The sequence below is a fragment of the Neomonachus schauinslandi genome, chromosome 13 (assembly GCF_002201575.2).
Source record: "Neomonachus schauinslandi chromosome 13, ASM220157v2, whole genome shotgun sequence".
Taxonomy (NCBI): Eukaryota; Metazoa; Chordata; class Mammalia; order Carnivora; family Phocidae; genus Neomonachus; species Neomonachus schauinslandi.
In genome coordinates, this window is record NC_058415.1 from 62801338 (window position 1) to 62827162 (window position 25825).

The window sequence follows — 25825 nt, forward strand, 5'->3', positions numbered from 1 at the left end:
ACTCAAAAGAGTTAAATAAAACATACAGCAAAGTGGAAGATGTTCAGAGATAGAGGACAGATTGAGAAGCTCCCTTCATTTAAAGGAGGCTGTAGGAGAGAAGAGAAAAACGGGAGGTAACAAAAATAGTAACAGCACTTCCCAGACCTGAAGGAAAAACACCCAGTCTTCAGATCAAAGAGTACACTAAGTCTCAAGAAGCAGGTAATAATCAAACCTACATTAGGATACACCTTGATCTGCAACACCACAAAAGTTAAGGAGAAAACAGTAAAACTGCAGAGAATAGACTACCTACAACCAGGAGGGCTCAGTGACAGCCGATTTTTCCATTACTAACAATGAGTCCAGAAGACAAACAGTATAGTTTCTTCAAAGTCCAGTGGCCATGGTTTTAACAACTCAAACTGAGTGGTCAAGCCTGATGTTTTGGCCAGCTCTTGAGAAATCAAAGCCTCCTAATAATTTGACTGGCATTCTCATTATTTATAACCTTACAAACACCTTCTCAGGGAAGGTAGGAGTAGCCCAAAAGGGAATTTAAGCACCTACCACTCTGGATGGCAACACATCCTTGTGACTAAGTAATGTCACCTGAGAGATACACAGAGTCCTGGAAATACCAACCATTTCAATATCTAGCATAAAACATTTAAAACTGGGCATTTTAAACAAGCAAAAAATATTTCATACACTCAATTTTGTTCCATCCAGCCACAGAAAGTCAAAAGTGGGATGTTTCTCCATAAGAACTTGTAAAAGATCTTTAAAACCCCCCATCAAAGTATTCAATAAAGGGGCTATATTTCAATGACAGGAAATAACAAATAGCAACATACACATTTCATAAATAGGGACTCTTATTATAACATGTTTTGAACCCTAAGAAGTTCCTTGGGATTTATAAAAGCCTTTTCTTGACCTATGAGACCAAAAGTCTGATGATATGCAAGAAAATCTTCAAATCTGTGTTTTATTTATGTGTCAATTTTAGAGTCTATTTACAATAAAATCCATTTTACTTTTTATTTATTTGACACAGAGAGACACACAGCGAGAGAGGGAACACAAACGGGGAGTGGGAGAAGGAGAAGCAGGCTTCCTTTGACGCAGGGAGCCCAATGCGGGGCTCGATCCCAGGACCCTGGGATCATGACCTGAGCTGAAGGCAGATGCTTAACGACCGAGCCACCCAGGCGCCCCAACAAAATCCATTTTAAACATACACACTTAGCAAAAAAAAAAAAATCTAAATGTATGTTGACAGTAAAATGGTAAGTTACTGCACATTCATGTAACAAAATACTGTAGATCAAATGTACTGGATGGATCACAGCCAATCATACTCACATCCCATATTTATAAACAGTGTTACTGAAACACAGCCACACCCATTCATTTATATGTTCTCTGTTGCTGCTTTCCTATTGCCAGGGCATTGCTGAATAGTTCTGACAAGAGGCTTTATATGGCATGAAAAACCTAAAATATTTACTATCTAATTCTTTAGAGAAAGAAGTTTGCTTAAGCCCTGGTATAGAGAAACAAAAATGAAATTTCTGAATCAACATGAATGACTCACAAATGATGATGACAATCAAATCACAAAAAATACATATAGTACTATCCCTTTTATATAAAATTCTTAAAATATGCAAAACAAAATTGTATTGTTTACAAATACACATAAAATTTTTAATAAAAAGGCAAGGAAATGATTAACACATGTAAAAAACAAAACCCCAGGCTCAAAATGGTGTCACTTAGGTGAGGGCCCCAAGTCAGCAAACCAAGACTTAATACCTAAACTGCAGTTTCAGCCCCCCAAAAATGTAACCTTTAACCAGTCAACACAGGAACTTTCTGATCAGCACAAAGAAAAATTTATTGATAGACCCCTTCTATTCCCCTTGGGAGGGCCACCCTGCCTAAACGATGGATTCTTTGGTAATAATTTCCTTTTTCCCATTCCCTATCTACTTATAAAAACCTTTCCTTTTCTATAGCCCTTGAGAGCTCCCCTCTACTCACCAGATGGAATGCTGCCCAATTAGTGAATCAATTAATAAAGTCAATTAGATCTTTAAAATTTACTAAGTTGAATTTTTGTTATTTAACACACAAAAGTGATCTCTGGGGTGTGTAGGAAAGGTAACTGTAGAGGGTACACAAGGTGTGTGCTGACGACGTTCTATTTCTGAACCTGGAGATAGGTTAAATGGATGTTCAGTTTATACTTAGACTCTTTAAACTATATAAATGTTTCATACATACATACGTTTATTTTTATGATATGTGAAAAGTTTAAAAAAACTAGAAAAATACCAAAATGTTAACAGGCAATAGAACAATTATTTTCTTATATTGATATTAGATTTTTAAAAATCTGTATTTCTATAAAATCGATTTCTATAAAAAATTTTAACAGGCATACCAATAAGAACATAGCATGAGAATACTTTTTTAAATTAAAGTGAAATATTCCAAACTATGCTAGAACCTTTAGTCTGAAGAGCTATATATAAGAGCTATATCATATAAGAGCTAAAGAATAACTAATACAGGGCGCCTGGGTGGCTCAGTTGGTTAAGCGACTGCCTTCGGCTCAGGTCATGATCCTGGAGTCCCGGGATCGAGTCCCGCATCGGGCTCCCTGCTTGGCAGGGAGTCTGCTTCTCCCTCTGACCCTCCTCCCTCTCATGCTCTCTGTCTCTCATTCTCTGTCTCAAATAAATAAACAAAATCTTTAAAAAAAAAAAAAAAAAAAAAAAGAATAACTAATACAAACACTAGCATCTTAGAAAAATTTCCTTAAATCCAAGAACTTAAAAATTCTACTCTGGTTAGCTCTAACGAAGCCCAAAACAAAATACAAAGGCTTGTACTTATTAACAAGTGCATTCTTCTAAACGTAGATAGAATTTCTTTTCTTGCTAGACCTATAGCAACATTAATAAGGAAAGCTCCCAAAGAAACTTTATACCATCTAATTTTTCAAATCTGTAGCTTAAAGGAAAAAAACAAAAACTAAAAATTCTCATCACAATACAATGGGAATTTATGAAAGAAAAAAGAAAACGCCAGTTAGGTTTACACAAATTCTGAAAGAGAATTTAGGATATTTCCCAAATCTAATTTTCTTTGACTCTTTGTTTTAATTTTTTAAATTTTTAAGTTTTATTTACTCTTATTTATTTGGTTGGGGGAGGCAGATAGGAAAAAAAATTAAAGTTGAAGATATTACCTCTTTCTTAGATGTTCTGCTTCTCCTTTCTCTAAAGTGAGCAGAAAATAAAGAAGACTGTAGCAACAAGAAGCCAGAAATGGCAGGAGAGTCTCACTAAGTACACACGTATGATCCAGGAGCTTACAGATAACACCCAAAACACAGCCAGCTGTACTGTCAGGAATTACAGTCAACCCAACCTAGGCAGAGAAAAATGAGATTAATGACCTCTTCACAACAGTCCTCTCTCCTGGATAAAACCAAACCCCATTAACTGGAGAGTTAACCTAACATCACTTCTACTGAAAAACAGTACATACATAATACATGCCACCTGCCATACCTTAAGGTCCTGTTTTCCCTTAAGCATTTAATTACTACATTAAATAACTTTGAAAGCATGCCAACTCAAGAAATACTATTAACTTAATCCACTGCCTCCCCTCCATGACAAAGTCTACTAAAATTTTCAAGACATTACAATTTCTGATGGTCAGAAATACCATCATTTAAAAGGATTATTTCATGCCCCCCCCCCCAAATCTTGATACCAACAATCACATTTACATGATCTTTATTAGATTCTTCAGACTAGAAAACTCTAATATCTGGCACCACCTCCACCCCAGGTAATTAAATGTACAAACCAGAGTTCATTTTACAATTAGCCTTCCCCTTCCCTTAATTTAGCTACTCATTCAGACATGACTAAGTGAAACACCCAGGGGTAAGACATCACTATACTGAACACCTGACTGCTTCACTGCCCCAAAACCTCGATAAGGGACATCATGGTATATGTATTCATTTGGACTCTACTGTAAACTGTCATTAAGGTAGACTCTAACTTATAATTGTTACGTGTGCACAGTTTAAATCTCCTGGGAACTACTGTTGAGTCATCACTGAAGTCTGCAGGCTCTGATCAGGCTGTCTGAATATAGTGGCCAAGAATGACTATTGTGTTGATCTTTTAACTAGAATAATGAATGCAGTCCGATGAGGACATAAATATCTGGAGGGGAGGTGACAAGAAAAAAGGTAGGGATCCTTAGAGACACAACACATAAGGACTGGAAGTTCGACAATCGAGAGAAAAGAGTACTGGGAATTCAAAACAGTATCCTTCCAACTTAAGGGAAATAACATTTTAAAGGAGAAAAGGGGGTTGGAATGTGCCTATAAAATGACCCAAACAAGTGAGAGTGCCTAGAAGATAAAATGTGGGAGCCGTCCCTTGCACTATACGTAATTATAGTAAGCCAGAGATCCAAGTATAAATGTTGGAGGAAGCTAAAAAGCAAAAACCCAGGCACACCCAATGGAAACAAGGAACACCAACTGTCCAGAAGACAAAATAGTCTCAAGGCTGAGCTCGCTGCTTCTAGTGACCAGGCCTTGAGCCAACTGTTAGGATACATCCCTACTTGAGAACCCAAATCTTTAAGGTATAAATTAGACCCCAGTCTGGATTCTGGATTCCCAATACACCAATACCAAGTACATGTTAATTAAAGCATTACAAGTCAGAAGAACCTAAGGTATAATTTTAAAGCCCTTCATTGCAGATGGAGAAAGTAAGGTCCTGGAAAAGGGGGAATTTCCCAAGGTTACAGAATTAATACATAACAGCCAGGAAAAACATCAAGATTTCCCAGTTCTTGTCACAGCATCATGCTATGAGGCCATGGAATTATTAAGCTTAGAATTCTGGACACACACTCTCTCCTCGCCTATGGCAAACCCACTATTAACCAAGGATTCTCTATGATTTTTTCAGTAGCAAAACAAAACAAAACAAAAAAATGTAAGTATATTTACCAAATGCTTACTGATGGCACTCTGCAGGATGTCAAAGCTCTGGCTTCGGGCAGGGATAACCAATAAACTGTGACAAACTGTCTGTCAGAAAAGGAGAAAACCAGTAACCAAATTGGGACATTTTAGGTCAGAAACAAGCTCTACAGACTTTTTTTTAACCTACTTGCCCTACACAGAACAGGAAACTTAACAAAAAATCACTTTGAAGATACAAATGTCAAAGTTTTGTAAAACAATCGAGTCTCATATATGGGATAATTCTCCAAACAATTCATTAATTAAACATTTACTGGACACTGAGCTAGTCCTATCAGGTGCCAGGCACAGGAATGAAAGACTGAGGAACTCCTCTCTCACAGCCCTAAAAAAGTAGCTTCAATCCACCAAGGTAGAGACCGTATTTCTATTATAAGTACTAAAAGAGAAAGATCTGAATGATGTGAACAAAGGGCTGACAAAAGCCTTTTTTCCGTTTGGTAGAAAAATGTACCATAGAAAAACACTTATGATCCAGAAACTACTAATATCCTGTTCAAATTAATTATAATGCTGCCTCCTATTCCCCAAAGGTAAAAGGAAGAGAACAGTCCACAGGAAAAGAAAATATAAGGAAAGTGGGAATCAAATCCTTAGTATTTTTAATTTTCTAAGTTCTCAAGGAAACAGGAGGAAAGGACAACATCAAGTCCTTCAGAGACATCATTACACAATTCCAGAAGCGGATGGAATGCAGTGCCAAAGTGAAATATGTGAAAGAATCACATAGAAAGACAAAGACAAAGCTGGTGGAAATAAGAGTATCACTCTAGAGCACTGGGTGTTGTGTAAGACTGATGAATCACAGACCTGTACCCCTGAAACAAATAATACATTGTAAGTTAATTTAAAAAATTAAAAAATAAAAAATAAAAAAAGAGTATCAATCTAGCAAGAGGACAAACTAAATTCAAGGAAACTGTCAATCAACCCGGAAAAATCAACAGCTCTATGCATTATTTCGACTGTCGAACTACCAGTCCTTAAAACCTCTTATAAATTAATAGCACCCAGAGTTTTCACATGGCAATTTTTATTTTCTTTTAACAATGTAAAAACGTAATTCTAATGCCATCGTCCTACTTCAAAACAGTGAATATTTTCATTAATAAAGGATAAATCACATTTGAAAAGGCCCATTTGCTAATAAATGACCATTTAATCCCTTCCTTTCCACCACCCCTTTCCCTTCCAGAGCAACTGGGTTGGGCTGAATCAGGTAAACATCAGCACTGGAGTAGGTAGGAGAGATGCAGTGACCCAGGGAAGGCCATTCATGAATAAATAGAGGCAGACTGTCCCCAGTGAGTTGGGAGTTCAAATGGGGTCAGGAAGATGCCTGCATGGACAGGGGTGGAACCAAAAGGAGATGAATTATAGACAAAGAAATTGATCAAGTAAATTATATTAAGTATAATGGAAGCCAAGATTCTCACCTTCAGAAAAGGCAGGTACAAGAGGAAAAGAAGACAACTAGAATGAACCCTGGTGTTAAATTGCTGATTTCTGTCCATGACAGTCTGGGAGCACCAAGGTCCAATAGTGATGACCACACCCAGAGTCCTTAAGTTGGTTTCAAAATACCACTCTCCACTTAACAGAAAACTGGGCTTCTTTAAAAAAATACCTGATTGCAGGGCTGGGACAGGGAAAATTAAGTATAAATCTGGAACAATCTGTGGTACAAGAAAGTAAAAGGAAGTACTAAGAAAAAAATGAGCACATGTCAAAAGAACAAAGCAGCCACTAAATTTTATAGTGACTCACTGAGTAAAATAGGAAACCATACTAACACAAATAAATAGAGACTAATAAAAAATGACTGGGATTAACACTGTTTCAAAATATCTCCTCATAAATTACTAATTACAAAGGAGAAAAAGTAAAGAGTGGAGAAGTGGGGCAGACAGCACTTAATCAAGAGATCAAAGTGAGGATCTATCTAATGGGACAAATTGAAACCAAGCATGACCTGACAGGATGCAATCAAAAAACCACAGCAACACTTGTGTCATATTCCTACCAAATTTGTATAGCCTGAATCTAACCATGAGGGAACACAAACCCAAATGGGAGGAAAATTTTACAAAATAACTGTCCCAATGTTCTTCAAAGTATCAAGGTCAACAAAAGACCAGGAAAGACTGAGGAACTATACCAAATTGAAGGAGATGAAACAGACATTACAACTGAATGCTATGAATAATTTGGAGTGTTTTCTTTTGCTATTCCCAACTTGATCTATAGATTCAATGCAAATCCAATCAAAATCCCAGCAGAGCATGTGACTCTTGATCTCAGGGTCATGAGGTTCAAGCCCCTCATTGGGCACAGAGCTTACTTTAAAAAACAAAACAACGACAAATTATTGGGACAACTGGCAAAATAGGATTGAGGTTTGAGGATTAAAAGACAGTAACATACCAATCTTAATTTCCTGATTTTGATGACTAGATTATAGTTATATAACCGGAATGCTTGTTTGTAAGACCTACAAACTAAAGTATGGGCTACGGGCATTATGTCAAACAGTCCATAAAGTTCTTTGGGGGCGCCTGTGTGGCTCAGTCGGTTAATGGTCTGCCTTCGGCTCGGGTCATGGTCCCACGATCCTGGGACTGAGCCCCACGTTGGGCTCCCGGCTCAGAAGGGAGCCTGCCTGGCAGTCTCTCAACAATCATCAACCAATACTACAAAAGGTAAAAACGAGACAAGACAGCCCACCTCTCTTAAACCAATCAACATAATGACGTGACAGAATTAGCAGATAAGAACTTTAAAACAACTATTACTACAAATATGTTTAAGATAAAGAAGGGGCACCTGGCTGGCTCAGTTGGTAGAGCATGTGACTCTTGATCTTGGGGTTGTGGGTTCGAGCCCCATGTTGGGTACAGGGGTTACTTAAAAAAAAAAAGTTAAAGAAAAAAGAGATAAAAAATACATTATCTAAACTTTAAAAAATTCACTTGTTGGTCTTTGTTCATAAATGACATGAACTGGCTATGTAGAAAATCTTTAACAACTGACAAAAAAAATTCCTGGAACTAATAAGTAATTATAGCAAGGTTACAGGATACAATGTGAATATATTAAAGTCCATCACATTCCAAATACCAGCAATGAACAAGTAGAATTTGAAATTAAATTTATATTAGCACCCCAAAAACCAGAAATACTTAGATATAAACCTAACAAAATATGTACAAGGTCTGTAAGAGGAAAACTACAAAAATCTGATGAATGAAATCAAAGAATTAAATAAACGGAGGTATTTCATGTTCATGGGATAGAAAGATTCAATAATGTCATGATGTCAGTTCTTCCCAACTTGATCTATAGATTCAATGCAAATCCAATCAAAATCCCAGTAAATCATTCTGTGGTATCAACAAATTGATTCTAAAATTTATTTAGACAGGAAAAAACCCAGGAACAGCCAATACAATATTAAAGGAAAAGAACAAAGTTAAGGGACTGACACTACCCAACTTCATAACTTACTATACAGCTACAGTAATCAAGATACTACAATACTGGTCAAAGAACAGAGATTAATGGAACAGAATAGAGAACCCAGCGACAGACCCACCTAGTCAAGTGATCTTTGACAATGAAACAAAGACCTTTCAATAAATGGTGCTTTAACAATCTGTATGCAAATAAATCTAGACTCTTCACAACAATTAACTCAGAATGGATAGCAGACCTAAATGTAAAATGCAAAATACAAAACTATAACTGGCTTAGAAGATAACACAGGAGGAAAAACCTAAATGACCTTAAGTATGGTGATGACTTTTTAGATACAACACCAAAGGCACAATAGAGGGAAGAAAGAAATGGTAAGCTGGACTTCATTAAAATTAAAAAATTCTGCTCTGCAAAAGATAATGTCAAGAGTAGGAACAGACAAGCCACAGAACTGGGAGAAAATCTTCGCAAAAGACCTATCTGATGAAGTACTGTTACCCAAAATATTCAAAGAACACTTAAAACTCAACAAGAAAACAACCCAATTAAAATATGGGCCAAAGACCATAACAGATACCTCACCAAAGACATATGGCAAATAAACATGAAAATATGCTCTACATCATGTTATAAGGGAAATCAAAATTAGATAATGAAATGCTACACACCTATTAGAATGGCCCAAATCCAAAACACTGACGCGAAATGCGGGCAAGGATCTAGAGCAACAGAAACTCATTCACTGCTGGTACGATTGCAAAATGGTACAACCACTTTAGAAGACACTGTGTTGTTTCTTAGAAAATTAAATGCACTCTTACCATATGACCCAGCAACCATTTCCTTGGTATTTACCCAAAGGAGTTGAAAACATGTCTACACAAAAACCTACACATGGATGTTTATAAACCTATACAGCTTTATTCATAATTACCAAAATGTGGAAGCAAAAAAGATGTTCTTCAGTCGGTGAACACATAAACTGGTACATCAATGCAATCTTTCTTTATTCAGCATTAAAAAGCAGTGAGCTATGAAGCCACAAAAAAAACATGGAATAATCTTAAAGAATATTACTAAGTGAAAGTAACAGCCAATATAAAAAGGCTATATCCTGTACAGTTCCAAATATAGGACATTCTGGAAAAGGCAAAACTACAGACAGTAAAAAAAAAAAAAAAGAAAATCAGTGGTTGTCAGGGGTTGGGGAACACGGAGGTGAGCAGGCACAGCACATAGGATTTTAGGGCAATAAAGACACTCTGTATGAGATTAATGGATAATATGGCATTATACATTTGTCCAGATCCATAAAATGTGTAACACCAAGAGTGAGCCATAATGTAAACTCTGGACTTTGGGTAATTACATCAATATAGAATCATTAACTGTAACAAATGTACCACTTTGGTGGGGGATGTTGATAATGGAGGAGTCTAGGCATGTGTGGGGGAAGGGATTGTATAGGGAAAATACCTGTTCCTTCACTATTTTTCTGTGAAATTAGAATTGTTCTAAAAAAAATCTTAATTAAAAAAAAAATCTTTGGTTGGATTTAAAAGATTAGATAATGCAGAAAAAATCAGTGAACTTGAAGACACAGCATACTTTCTGAAGAGACAGTGGAAAGGGTGTTTAAAAAAAGTCTCAAAGGCCTACAGGAAAATGTCAAGAATCTAACATACATGTAATTGGAGTCCAAAAAAGGGACCCAAAATATTTTTTTGAAGGAATGACTGACACTTTTCCCAACACAATAAATTATATGCCTAAAAAAACTTCAGCCAGGGTGCCTGGGTGGCTCAGTTGGTGAGGCGGCTGCCTTTGGCTCAAGTCATGATCCCAGGGTCCTGGGATCGAGTCCCACATCGGGCTCCCTGCTCGGCGGGGAGCCTGCTTCTCCCTCTCCCTGCCTCTCTGCCTACTTGTGCTCTCTGTCAAATAAATAAAATCTTAAAAAAACAAAAAACAAAAAACATTCAGCCAACATTAAGCTATTAAAAAAAGAAGGAAAGAAAGGAAAAAAAAGGACGCCTGGGTTAAGTGTCTGTTTGGCTCGGGTCATGATTCCAGGGTCCTGGGATCAAGCCCCGCATCCGGGTCCTTGCTCAGCAGGGATCCTGCTTCTCCCTCTGCCGGCTACTCCCCCTACTTGTGCATGCACGCGCTCTCTCTCTGACAAATAAATAAATCTTAAGTAAATAAATAACACCAAGGCATTAATACAATCAAGCTGCTGAAGAAAGTGATAAAAGGATTATCCTGAAAACATGTAGAGGAAAAAAAAAGATATTACATACAGAAAAACTAACATAAGAATGACCTTATAAAATATTATTACACATTATATTACGATATGAGTATAGTATAATTTGAAGGTAGGCTGTCTTAAGTTAAAGACCAAACACCTAAAAACATAAAAAAGAGAAGCACAGCTAATATGCCAAGGTGGAGATAAAATGGAATGCTAAAAATACTCAAACTATGAAAACAATGAATCATGGTATCTTACTACAACAGGATACCACAGCAATGAGAACAATGAATGACTGCTTACATATTAACATATAACTTTTATTTTTTAAATTTATTTAAATTCAATTAATTAACATATAGTGTATTATTAGTTTCAGAGGTAGAGTTCAGGGATTCATCAGTCCTATGTAACACCCAGTGCTCATTACATCATGTGCCCTCCTTAATAACATACATAACTTAAAGAGTGTACTAAATAAAAAGCGAATTACTGAAAAATATTTCACTTTTTAAAAGTTTAATACAATGTAAATCTAAACCATACAGTTTGGAGTTATGTGCTAATATGGTAAAACAATAAAGAAACAAGAGTATGATAAACAAAATTTAAAACAGTGTTAACTCTGAAGGGAAAGGGGAAACGTACACAGGGTTTTCAAAAATAAAAATGTTCAGGGGCACCTGGATGGCTCAGTTGGTTAAGTGTCTAACTCTTGATTTCAATTCAGGTCATGATCTCACGGATCATGGGATCAAGCCCCATGTCAGGCTCCACACTCAGTGGTAAGTCTGCTTGAGGATTCTCTCCCTCTGCCCCTCCCCCGACTCTCTAAAATACAATGTTTAAAAAATAAAAAATAATAAAAGTGTTCTATTTCTTAAACTGGATTTATGTTTTATTACTATTATTCAGAGATTATCCATGTTAAAAAACGTTCTTTCACAGCCATCCAATATTTTTGTAAATGACAACATTAACCTTAAAACCTTTCACTGGCTCTGGAATAGAAGTCTCCATTTGTAAAAGGTATCTCTGTACAGAGATTCCTGTTTCCTTTATGATCCTTCCGTGTTAACTAGAGTTTCCATCATTAACAGGAAGGTCACACAATTCTTCCTTCAGTGCTCAGAAGGAATAATCACAAAGATACTAAACGAAAATGGCAAGGTCCAGATTAGCAGATAAAGTATGTTACTTCTATAAAAGAAAACCAAAATAATATACTCAGTCACTTGTGTAGATAGAAGGTATCTGAAAGAATATATTTAGAAACTGGGAAGAAAAAAGGGTTGCTGAGAGGGAATGGAAGAAGACTTTTTATTATCTCCATTCTGAATTGTATTTTGTGAATAATACCTACTAAAAAAATGTCTGATTTTCTTTTTTTTTTAAATCACTTTGGTCTAGGCAGGTAAAACTACAGAACAAATGAGCAATCCCACTGTCCTAATAACTTGTTCAAGTGAAATAATTAAAAATAAAATTATGCATTAAGGATGTGAAAAACTATGTGTATTTCAAATATTTTTACATGAAAAGGCCAACTTAAATAACAAAATCTATCCAAAAGAAAATTGAAATCTTCGCTTAAGAACTTCAAAAACGAAAATGTGTCTTTGAGATTTTTCCTAATTATGTCTTAACATTTCAAAGACAGCAACCTGGAAGTTTAAATACACGTCCTTGCCAAATGTTACTTCAGAAATACAGCTGATAACATTTTTATGACAGTTATATCTTGGCTTTACACAGACAATGTGCTTATGAAAAATTTAAATTATCAGATAAAGGTTATATGACTTGTCCAAGTTGCAAAACTAGACAATGGCAAACCTATGCCTGGAATAGGGAGCCCACTAATCCCCATACAGTGCTTTCTCAAATACATCATAATGGTTTAAATACATTAGATACAGTCTGTCCTTTAAAACTACTCTTACTGGGGGGCGCCTGGGTGGCTCAGTCGTTGAGCGTCTGCCTTCGGCTCAGGTCATGATCCCAGGGTCCTGGGATCGAGCCCCGCATCGGGCTCCCTGCTCGGCGGGAAGCCTGCTTCTCCCTCTCCCACTCCCCCTGCTTGTGTTCCCTCTCTCGCTGTGTCTCTCTCTGTCAAATAAATAAATAAAATCTTTAAAAAAAAAAAAAAAAAAACTACTCTTACTGGGGCCCTGCGTGGCTCAGTCAGTTAAGAGTCTGCCTTCAGCACCGGTCATGATCCCAGGTTCCTGGGATCGAGCCCCCCATCGGGCTCCCTGATCAGCAGGGCATCTGCTTCTCCCTCTCATGTTGCCCCTCCCCCTGCTCATGCTTGCACTCTCTCTCAAATAAAAATAAAATCTTTAAAAAAAAAATAATATTTTTAAAATTTAAAAAATAAAACACAAAAACAAACTCTTACTATTGTTGCAAACACAACCCCACCAATCCAGTATTCAAGGCCTTAACCTTACGAGGCCTGTTTTAGCTCTCTTCATTTACTATGGAGTAGATAAAATTTCAGATGCTAAACCAATTCATTATTTCTTTTCACTTTTTAAAATCCAGTATTTTTAAGAACCTACACATAAACACACTACCAGGCACTGTGGCAATGAAGATAAATATAACTGACATACTTAAGTATTGTGATCAGATTCAAACAAAGCCAGATGAGAAGCGCATTAAATATCTACAGAAGGTACAGTCCTAACAGGAAAAACATTAAGGATATTCAGAATAGAATGAAAGAAGTAAATAACAGATCAGTTGAATAAACTCAATTGGTATATCAACAAACAGAAGTCGGCTGTAATTTGAATGTGGAGACTAACCTATTGAGAACAGTGACAAAGAGGTTTAAAAAAAACCTTTTGGACTACCAATTATAAACTATAAAAAAAGATTATAGTCAGTGTCCTCACCAGAGGCCTTCTGAATCATTAAAAGAAAATTAGCCTGGGGCGCCTGGGTGGCTGAGTTGGTTAGGCAACTGCCTTCGGCTCAAGTCATGATCCTGGAGTTCTGGGATCAGGTCCTGCATTGGGCTCCCTGCTTGGCAAGGAGCCTGCTTCTCCCTCCGACCCTCCCCCCTCTCATGTACTCACTCTCTCTCTCTCATTCTCACTCTCTCAAATAATCTTAAAAAAAAAAAAAGAAAGAAAAAAAGAAAATTGGCCAGCAGAGAACGTAACATCAGAATTTGCAAAAAATGCTTGAAACCAAAATTACTTGAGATGACTTAAGTGCATTCTTACTGGGTAAGCATTTTTCATGCAGGAAAGGAAACTGAAGAAATAAATAACAGAAATTAATTATTATAGAAATGTCTTAGAAAATCAAATCCTTAGTATTAATGTTTATGATGTTTTTGCATATTTAGTTTACATATTTGTAACATGTATGACAATTTGGCCTATTAGGGTAAAAGTTCAGCCTAATAATTCCAATTTAAAACATGTAATTTAGAATTTAGACTTGTAATTTTAATCTGATTTTTACTATAAGCAACACCAAAACTTAAGTTATAAAGATTTATATTTATAAAGTTTAATTTATTATATATTTAATATTTAACATTTGTGAAGGTCTGTCAGAAAATTGAACTACTTGACAATTAGTGAATATACTTAAAAGCTATTTAAATGATTTAAAATTTTAACTAAGTTTGTAAAAGGAATAAAATATAACAAAGGTCCCATTTTTAAAGATAGCTTAAATTCATTATATTTATCTTAAAAATAAGATTTGTAGGTTGAACTTTAAAACTTAACGAAAGTGAGGGATTTATATTAATTTTAACAAACTATGTACTAATTCTCAAAACCAAAGGAACTACAGAATCTTTTGTTTTTTAAAAAACACCACCTCCAAGGATACCAAATCCAAGTAGTCTTACTCATCCTTCAATACCTGAGTCAAATTCTCCCTTTTCCATAGAAGCATCTATCCTATTCTATTCTATACTAGATAAAAATAAATTTGTCTCTACCATTCAAATTGCTAATTTATTCTAGTCTAGTAGTGCAACCTATAATGAAAAACACTCCTCTTTTAGAAACTTAGATCTCCTATCCAAGATCATAAGCACTCTCAGAACATGGATCCTCTCTTACACTACTCTTTATCTCTAAGAGTACCTCCTATAAGGCAATCCTAATATATAGTAACGACTGGTGGTTGATTAACAGAATTTTAATAATCATGAGTTTCTTTTCAAATGCACTATTTACCTCTGTTACATCCCAATGATGTAAAAACTGATCCAAGTCTGTAAGGTAAAGCAGCACAGGGGAAAGCTGTGTCTGGATGACATGAGGAACTCCTCGAAGGCTCTGGAGCCAAGTCAACTCCTCTTTTGAAAACCCTAATTTGGAAATAAAGAAAGACAATAAAAAATAAATAAATCACAAAGCAAATGACATTCTTCATATTTTTTAAAAACAGACGTTAACATGTACCTTCAAGTTAAATTCTTCTTCATGCTACGTTGTTTTCTTTGAATTTCTTCATTTCATATATTTTAAAAAAATGAATTGCTAGCAATGGAGGCAGTAAAATTCATATAATTATGTACACAAAGAATGTGATCTGGCCCAATATATGATACAGCAAGAAACAGGTTTTACCCCTTATATTAGGAACTTTACCACGTTTACTTTAAAAAAACGTGAAAGGCATACACTTTCCCCATACTGGTAGGTTTAAAATAGCAAATCAACAAGTAAAATGATGTATGATTTCATACATATACTATCTCTATATTTTCTGATATAATAGCCCTTCAAGTGTTTTAAAACCACTCTATCCCTCCTAAACCTTTATGGATTTTTTAAATAATACATGTGTAGTTCCTTTAACCATACCTTATACAACAAAATTTGGTTCTCTTACCACCCCTATTACATTTGGTCTAACCCTCATCCACAACCTGACAGTCTCTCCTGCAAAGACAGTGCTCAGAATGATCAGAATACCGGCGATATGGTCTGCTTTGATGTTCAGATCACTGTATTTCCAGGACACGGCTGAAAGAGTCCTCGTGTAGTTTGATGGCCACATCACACTACTGACTCCTAATGAGCTTTCCAAAACCACTAAACCTTCTGACTGTACTACTATTAAAACATAAAGTCTGTGCCTCCCATCTCAAATGTGCACATCCAAAACTATCAAATAAACTCATTTATCTTGTATGCAGTCGTTATCTTGCTGTATTTAGCTCATTATCAGCACTTGTCAAGTTCTTTTTGGAGTCTGACTTAACCTATCCATTAAGTTTCCTAACTTCAGGTCTTCAGAAAATTTCAAATAATCTCATCTTCATCATTTAAATATAAAACAGAAATGCTGAAATAGTACAATCATTTAAAACAATAGTAATACTTATACATATAGCTTACAACATTTATAGATTCATCTTACTAATTTTGCTTTGAGAGCTAATGGAATGTAGAAAATGGCTAATCGAAACCTGATGTACATTTCTATCAGGTGGAACATTTTAAACATGTTTAAGATGGATATTTGTTCACCAATTTTTTCAAAGTATGCAATGGGGTTTGCATCTGGCTATCTGAAAAAGAGTCAAGTAGGGGCTCCTGGGTGGTTCAGTCCGTTAAGTGTCTGCCTTTGGCTCAGGTCATGATCCCAGGGTTCTGCTCAGCAGGGAGCCTTCTTCTCCCTCTGCCCCTCCCCTCACTCGTGCTGGCGCTCTCTCGCTCTCACTTTCAAATAAAACCTTAAAAATTTTGAAAAAGAGTTAAGTATAACCAATTCACTATAAACCACGATAATGAAGTTGAGAAATAAGACCAACAAAGAAAAATATAATCATGTGATATTCAAATAATCCCCAGAGTACATGTACTCTAGAGAGTTTTAAACATAAATCATGTATATCCCTGCCTCAAGAACCTGACAATGGAGAGTACAAATATTCCTTCAAAGATTTTCAATTAGTCAATAAAAATCATTTCAAGATAGATTATTTATCATCTTCAAAACTTAGACCCAAACAGCTAAGACAACATATCTTAGGAGAATTTTCATGCTAGGTTTTGCCTTTCCTTAATTTGGCAGGTGAATGTCTTTACCTGTAAGTGTTGAAAATAAGAAGCTGAAATAGTCCACGTCACTCATCAACCAGTCTTTAACTGAATACTTCCATCCAGAAAATGATGATCTATAATAAACAATGAGAGAATTATTACCAGAAGTGACTGAGTTAAGACTCTTTAGAAAAATAGCACATTATATAACAATTTTTCTTTATTGAAAACAATCTGCATCAATAACTTAAAAACCCAGAGTATATATTCACTTTATATGTAAAGGCTCAAGTACCATAATATGGAAAATTTAACTTCTAACATATTTTATATTTATGTAAAGTTTTCATGAAAAAGCATAATTGGTCCATATATATGGTGTAACTTAGAAAATTTCCACACCACTTGAAAATCAGACTCTAAGGAGCCAAAATGAAGTCTTGCTTTTTAGTAGTAGGTATGGCTGCTACTTGATTTTTATAGTTTTACCTTGCTTACATTTTAAATGAGCTAAGTTTAAACAAGCTCCAGCTTCCTACCTAACTAAACAAAAACTATCTTGATTAGGTAAAGAATATTCCTTGTAAAGCCACTCTACGATAATTGTGTGTTCCTATACTTTGCAAAGGTGTAACTGGGCCTACTTCGTAATAGTGCAGCTCAAGTATTGGTAGGGTACTTAGGGAATAGCTAAATGTAAAGCAGCTTCTCATTAAATGAGGATTATCTGGTTCCTGCTCTGGGATCAGTTTCCAGTGATTCCTTTAAAAACTCTCTTCAAGTTAAGGCTAAAGAAAAAGCAAATTTCAGCCTTAGATATGGAAAGAAAAAGGGGTGGGAGGATGCTGAGAACGATCAGATCCAACAAGCTACAAATTTTATCACAGCTATCCAAATAAAATATCTGACAAAATTAGGAGTTTCTAATTCAACTAAAAGCACTTAATTATTTTTACTGTTAAAATAGTTGTGTTTAGGGCGCCTGGGTGGCTCAGTTGGTTAAGCGACTGCCTTCAGCTCAGGTCATGATCCCAGGGTCCTGGGATCGAGTCCCACATCGGGCTCCCTGCTCTGCGGGAAGCCTGCTTCTCCCTCTCCCACTCCCCCTGCTTGTGTTCCCTCTCTCGCTGTGTCTCTCTGTGTCAAATAAATAAATAAAATCTTTAAAAAAAAAAAAAAAATAGTTGTGTTTATATTTATTAATATTCTTTAAATTTGGGGAGTTTAAATAATGGAAATACCTTTCTGAGTATTATTCCCACAGTAAGGAAAGGACTGTAGAGGGAATATCAAAAGGTAAGAGTTTACAAGAAAGTCAGAAATGCACAATGGAAAGGAGTACAAAATGGTAGTTAGAAAGCAAATAGGCTTTTGAACCCAGGGGAAGGGGGGGTCAACTGTGCCATCCAGTGGCTAAAAGAGGTAGCAAATCCATTTAAGAGTCCACTTTGAACAAATGATAAGCAACGTAGCATAATGTCCTTAAAATTATAACCATATGTACTGTCCAAGCCAGAATACTTCTGAGAGTAAGATGGGGCAAAAGAAGTAAAGTGAATCTGTTCCTGGCAGAGCAGGTCATATATTCGCCACTTAAAACCCAAGCCAAATTTCTTAGTCCCAAAATTTCTCCCTTGTCAAAGATTTTTATCTAACAACGCAGATTACCTCTCAACATTTATGTCTTATGTGTCCCAATCTAGCTGTAAATAAACTAGGGGCAGAAACGGTAGGGAATGAGCAAAAGCAAATGGAAAAATACAAGCAGAATGCTATGGGGTGAAAAGTCAAATTCTAAAAAACTGTAAGTGAGCAATAAAAAAGGAAGGGGCAACAACTCTATACCTTCCAAAAGATAAAATGTATACAAACAGTTTTCACTGGATGGGTTTTTCACACATGAAACAAACTATATTCTTTGGGGTGAACTCACTCTGATAAAGACAAACGGTGTCAGAACTACAAAACCTAAATTGAACCTATCTCACAATCCAATTAATGTAATAAAAAAAATCAGAATTAAAGGACTATTTCAGGAAAATTAATCTGGCAATACTGCACAAGATAGATGGGATATTATAATAGTACAGGTAGACGATTATAAAAAACAGCGACTTTACAGTCATGGTCAAGGAGAAAAGGGGCTATTTTGAAGTAAAAAAAACAGATATGAAATAACCCAGCATTACGTCTGAAGGAAATAAACATTGTTAAATTCTGAATCTAGGAATTGATACAATGATAATGTCACTGGTCCAAGAAAGTTGAGAAGTCCTAATTTTGTATTATTTTTTAAAAGAGAGATTAGTTTGGGGGTGCCTGGGTGGCTCAGTCGGTTAAGCGGCTGCCTTCGGCTTGGGTCATGATCCCGGGGTTCTCGGATAGAGCCCCACATCGGGCTCCCTGCTCAGTGGGGAGCCTTCTCCCCTGCCTGCCATCCCCCCTGATTATGCGCACACTCTCTCTCTCCCTCGCTCTGTGTCAAATAAAATCTTTAAAAAAAAACTGGTTTGAATGAGAACAATACATCTACAGAAAGAGAAGTCTACCTAAATAGACTCTGCTAAAAGGCAAAATTTAACTTGGCCGACTTTTAACTACAATGACAATCTGCTGTTAAGGATTATGAAGCCCGGGTAACCTGGGTGGCTCAGTTGTTAAGCGTCTGCCTTCGGCTCAGGTCTTGATCCCAGTGTCCTGGGATCGAGCCTCACATCAGGCTCCCTGCTCGACGGGAAGCCTGCTTCTCCCTCTCCCACTCCCCCTGCTTGTGTTCCTGCTCTCACTATCTCTCTGTCAAATAAATAAAATCTTAAAAAAAAAAAAGATTATGAACCCCTACTATTATTTGTAAATTCATTTTCTTAACAGTTACCACAAATCTCCATAAGAAATAAGTAAAAATTTGAAAACATTCTTGACAAAAATTATTAAGCAAAGTGAATCATAACTAATGTTAATAAAGCCATTAAATATAGCTTTCAAGGAGAATCAGTTTCAAGAAGTGTTCAAAAGGTTAATTTAAATCAATTTTAAAACAGATCCTTCACGAGTTATATCAAAGGAACAGAGTGCCCTCTACTGGAAGTTAATAAACACAAAACCACTTCAGGAGCAGAAAAAGAACATCTAATTTTTTTAAAGGCCTAACATTGAATAAATGCTTACTAGACAAGGAGCAGGATTTTTGTTCCCCTAAGAAAGGAAAACATGGGAAACTAATAAATGCTTAAAATACTTAGAAATAAGACCAAGTCGTTCTCTAATGCACATGCACACAGAAATGTAACACTGAATTTTCACATATAAACATGCTGCAGATAGCGCTCTTTTGCTAAAAGGTTATCATCAGTTATGAATCGCACTTCAGGTGACTAGATTCCAACATATGTCCTATACTGGTAAAGAGAGACTGTCAAAGAAGCTAAAGAAAGTCTACTAATAAAGTGAGCTACTCCTACTTAACTGGGCTAGGTTTGTATGTATAAGAAACCACAAGGAAGTCAGTCTTTAAATTCTTTAGGTACAGCCTAAATTTCAATTTCTGCCTAAAACCATATTAGACCCTGTCCATGAGCCACAATCAGTAATAAACACTACTGAATACTAAAAATATTATGCCTGGGGCGCCTGGGTGGCTCCACTGGTTAAGTGTCTGCCTTTGGCTCAGGTCGTGATCTCAGGGTCCTGGGATCCAGTCCCTCACTGGGCTCCCTGCTTGCCCTGAGCCTGCTTCACCCTCTCCTTCTGCCCCTCCCCCTACTTGTGCTCTCTCTTGCTCTCTCTTTCTCATGAATAAATAAAATCTTTAGGAATGCCTGGGTGGCTCAGTCGATTAAGTGATTAAGCATCTGCCTTTGGCTCAGGTCATGATCCCAGGGTCCTAGAACAGAGTCCCACATCGGGCTCCTTGCTCAGTGGGGAGCCTGCTTCTCCCTCTGCCTGCGCTCCCCCTGCTTTGTGCGCCCTCTCTCTGACAAATAAGTAAAAAATCTTAAAAAAAAAAAAATCTTTTAAAAATAAATAAATAAGTAAAAATAAAAATATTATTCCTAAAATACAAACACAAGGTGTTTAAGGATACTTTGAACACTTGCAATATGAAACACTATTAATTGGTTATAAAACATTTAAGAGTAGGGGTGCCTGGGTGGCTCAGTCGGTTAAGCATCTGCCTTCAGCTCAGGTCATGATCCCAGGGTCCTGGGATCAAGTCTCTCATCAGGCTCCCTGCTCAGTGGGGTGTCTGCTTCTCCCTCTCCCTCTCCCCCCTGCTCGTGCGTGCGCATGCTCTCTCTGAAATAAACACTAAATGTCTAGTAATCTAAAAAAAAGAAATTTAAGAGTAAAATGATACAGCCACTGTGGAATACAGTATAGCAATTCCTCGAAAAATTAGAGAATTACCATGTGATCCAGCAATTCCACTTCTGAGTCTACAGCCAAAAGAATTAAAAGCAAGGACTCAAACAGGTATTTGTACACCAATGTTCAAAGCAGCATTATTCTCAATAGCCAAAAGACGGAAACAACCAAGTGCCCATCAACAGATAAAATGTAGTATATACATATAATGGAACATTAAGTCAGCTTTTTTTTTTTTTTTTTTAAAGATTTTATTTAGTTATTTGACAGAGAGAGATAGCCAGAGCAGGAACACAAGCAGGGGGTGTGGGGGAGGGAGAAGCAAGCTTCCCACCGAGCAGGGAGCCTGATGCGGGGCTTGATCCCAGGACCCTGGGATCATGACCTGAGCCGAAGGCAGATGCCTAACGACTGAACCACCCAGGCACCCCTAAGTCAGCTTTCTTTAAAAGGAAATTTTGATATATGATACAACATGAATGAACCTTAAAGAGTTATGCTGAGTGAAATAAGCAAGACACAAAAGGACAAATATTGTATGATTCCACTTATATGAGGTACCTAGAATAATCAAAAGCATGAAGACAGAATAGTGGTTACTAAGGGCGTCTGGGTGGCTCAGATGGTTAAGCATCTGCCTTCGGCTCAGGTCATGATTCCAGGGTCCTGTGATCGAGCCCCACATCGGGCTCCTGGCTCGGCAGGGAGCCTGCTTCTCCCTCTCCCTCTGTCTCCCCCCCTGCTCATGCTCTCTCTCTGTATCTGTGTCTCAAATGAATAAATTTAAAAAAAAAATCCTCAAAAAAACAAAAAGAATAGTTGTTACTAAAGGGCTGGGGGCAGGGGGAATGAGGAGTTATTTAATGCACGCAGAGTTTCAGTTTGGAATGATGAAAAAGTTCTGGAGATGAGGGCGGCTGGGTGGCTCAGTCAGCTGAGGGTCTGCCTTCAGCTCAGGTCGTGATCTCAGGGTCCTGGGATTGAGCCCCACACATTGGGCTCCCTGCTCAGTGGGGAGCCTGCTTCTCCCTCTCCCTCTGCTGCTCCCCCTGCTTGTGCTTTCTCTCACTCTCTCTCCCGTTCTCTATCAAATAAATAAATAAAATCTTAAAAAAAAAAAAATTCGGAGATGGACAGTGGTGCTAGTTGCACAACAGTGTGAAAATACTTGATGTCACTGTACAGTTTTAATTGTACATTTAAAACTGGTCAAAATGGTTAAGTTTTATATTATGTATATTCAACCACACACACACAAAAAAGAGATTTCAAATGATTCCTTGTCTGAGTCCACAAACATATGTATTTCACCAGCTACATTAAATTTGTAGGTCCCTGAAAAGAAGGTGTGTATCACAATTCCATAAAACAGAAGGATTTAAGAACAGTACTCTCTCACGTGCCACTGAACCCTTACTTCATGCTTTTGATAATTTCAAATCTGTAAAAATCTATACAATTATAGACAATTTCTATCTATACAAATCACTAAAAAACTTAACAGTCTTACTTCAGTGAGCTTACTCTATCTAGCAATACTATCAACAGCTTTAACTGTTGCATTAAGAGCAAATGAAGTTAGTAGCAGTATGTAACCTTAGAAGTGTTCTGTAGTTTACATATCGCCAGTAAAAGGCATGGGGAAAAAGACTATATACTTCAAATACAGCTCACTTGAGAATGCTACCTCATGTGCAGTATCCCAATAAGCATGGCAGCCAAACTTGAACTGAGTCTTCCCATAATACAGCAACGACTTAACCGAGAAAGTAAATCAGCGGGCAGACTGGGTAGAAAATATACAAGCTGGACCAAACGCTGCTGAGACTCTGCTGGGAGAACCACCACAGTGCCTTCTTGTGGATCTAGTGGGGTAGGTACACATATTCAGTTCATAAAAGATGAATTTATAAAGATATAAAAGATACACAGAGGTTAAATCAATAAAGATTACTTTTTACTGTGTTAAACTGAATTCCAATGTATCAACTACTTAAAAAAAGTTTTATCATAAAGTGTATGTTTAACTTAAACTATTTTCTAAAGTAAAACAATGAATATAATCATTATTTTAAGATATATTTAACACTGTAATAATTCCATAATATCCAAGTATCAGTTTGAAATAAGAACTTTGATAAGGGTAAAGGGATTGAACACAAAGTAAAATAGTAAAAAACAAGCACTTTTGCTAAACAGTGACAGTTACAATAATCAACCTAATTTAAAGCAAAAGATAATACACACAAGCAATATTGAAAAAAAAGACTTAAAAATATAACCCCAAAAAGGTGGAAGCAAACCAAATGTCCCTCACTTAATGAATGGGTAAGTATAAGTGAAAGATCCATATAATGGAATACTAGTACTCAGCAATAAAAAAAAAATAATAAAGTTCAGATACATGCACGCTATAGCATGCATGAATGCTGAAAACAGTACATTAAATAAAAGTAGCTAGATTCAAAAGGCCCCATATTATAATATTCCATTTATAACAAATGTTCAAAATAGGCAAATCCATAGAGACAGAAAAGTAAATTTGTGCGCCAGGAGCTGGGAAGGACTACTAATGGGTATAGTTTCTTTTGGGGGTGATAAAAATATTCTGGAATCAGAAAGATTGCACAACTTTGGGAATATGTTAAAAACACTGAAATGTACATTGTAAAATGGCAAATTTTATGATATGCGAACTACATCTCAATAATAGATTATTATATACGTATATATCCTGGTATGCTCTTATTGGTATTTTTGCTTAAAATGTGAAACAGTTCCAGAGATGAATAAAAAATATATAAATACATGGAAGTCATACAAGATATCCATTATGATTAAGTAATTGTGCTGCCAAAGCTTCAAAGGAATTTTTTAAAAATTCCTGATCAGTTCTGAATTTGTGAACAGCAGGTGGCTGAAAAGACAATTTTAGAATCCAAAAAGCATCTACAACCACTAAACCTTCTAAAACTATCCTAATAAAAAATACTTACTATTGAAAATGAATTTACTGTTTGAAATTTTATTTTGTTTTGGCAATTTAACCATGGTATAACCAATTTATAATAATTTAAAGGAAAGGCAAACCTAAAGCGTTCTCCTTAGAAACTTCCTTCCTAAATCAGGGTAGATCAATGGCTACCTACACAGTTAAACTCTTACCATAGATTCGTAGAGCAGAAGCTTGTAAACTTTTTAGTAATTCTCTATTTGCTCGTGCTGCCGCAGTATGGATGATATCAATAAGCTGTGTTGAGAGCTCAGGATTTCGGGAACCAAGGTGAGCAAGTTGCAATGGTAAACCAGCCAGCCAACGGGATAACACCTTACTACGATATCTAAGAAACACCAAATAAGAAAAAAATAAAGTATAATTTCCAAAGACAAGGGAAGTTTAAACAAAAAAAATTTTTTTAACCTGAATATACCACAGAGTAACAACTCATCTACCAAGAACACATGTACTCATTTAAACATTTGAGAGCTTCTAAGAATGGCAGCATCGTTTATTTAGCTATAGCATTTTCCAGGGTTTTACCCACTAAATTAAAAAGACCATGTAATTTGGGGCACTATCTAAATTGTACATTTATCTTAAAAAACACAGACACTACTACTCTTTGTACTATTTGTTAGCTATTAAACTATATTAACTCATTGATGCATTCAATAAATGGTGCTCCCAGACTAAATGGCTTTGAACCTGTGTTATTTTTAGTTCTTCAGTACACAGCTGACCCTTGAACAACATGGGTTTGAACTGCGTGGCTCCACTTACAAGCAGGTTTTTTTTTTTTTTAATAAATATATTGGAAAATTTTTTGGAGAACAATTTGAAAACCTCACAAAGTGCATAGCCTAGAAATACTGAAAATATTATATTCTTCTTAGAAGTTAGGGTGTAACTTTAAGAATATATGTAACATAGGGGCGCCTGGGTGGCTCAGTCGTTAAGCATCTGCCTTCGGCTCAGGTCATGATTCCAGGTCCTGGGATCGAGCCCCGCATCGGGCTCCCTGCTCCGCGGGAAGCCTGCTTCTCCCTCTCCCACTCCCCCTGCTTGTGTTCCCTCTCTCGCTGTGTCTCTGTCAAATAAATAAATAAAATCTAAAAAAAAAAAAAAAAAAAAAAAAAAAGAATATATGTAACATAAATACACCTAAGAAGTCAGATGTAATTGTAAGACTATAATATATGTAACATAAAATATATGTATAACAACTGTTATTATCGGTAAGGCTTCTAGTCAACAGTAGGCTATTAGTAAAGTTTTGGGGGAGTCAAAAGTTACACACAGATTTTTGACTGTGCGCCAGGGGGTGGGGTAAGTGGAGGTATGTGTCAGTGTCCCTAACCCCCACATTGTTCAAGGGTCAACTGTACTTGTACCTGGTAAAGCTTCAATGTCTCTTTACTCAGGTAACAGCAATCACTTTTGCTGCACCTCAAGAGCTTAATGATTTAAGCATGACCTTTTTGTCACACAGACCTGAACTTAAGTCCCAGCTCTGTTTCCCATTAGTTATAGGACACTCACCAACTTATTTAACCTAAGCTTCAGTTTCCTCCTATAAAACGAAAGTAACAGTACCTACACCTCATAGTAGTATGAGATTT

General features: G+C 36.5%; 1 protein-coding gene across 1 annotated transcript in view; it reads right to left on the reverse strand.

The window, feature by feature from the left end:
- The window catches only part of TEX10 (testis expressed 10), a 61098-nt gene that overhangs the window by 5203 nt on the left and 30070 nt on the right, over window positions 1-25825 (reverse strand). The window contains exons 8-13 of the mRNA XM_021691131.2: window positions 24371-24546; window positions 22893-23070; window positions 16886-16974; window positions 15023-15156; window positions 5048-5128; window positions 3245-3426 (exon numbers count right to left, since the gene is read on the reverse strand). Of these exons, the coding sequence (XP_021546806.1) occupies window positions 3245-3426; window positions 5048-5128; window positions 15023-15156; window positions 16886-16974; window positions 22893-23070; window positions 24371-24546 (840 nt within the window). The remainder of the gene's footprint in view (window positions 1-3244; window positions 3427-5047; window positions 5129-15022; window positions 15157-16885; window positions 16975-22892; window positions 23071-24370; window positions 24547-25825) is intronic.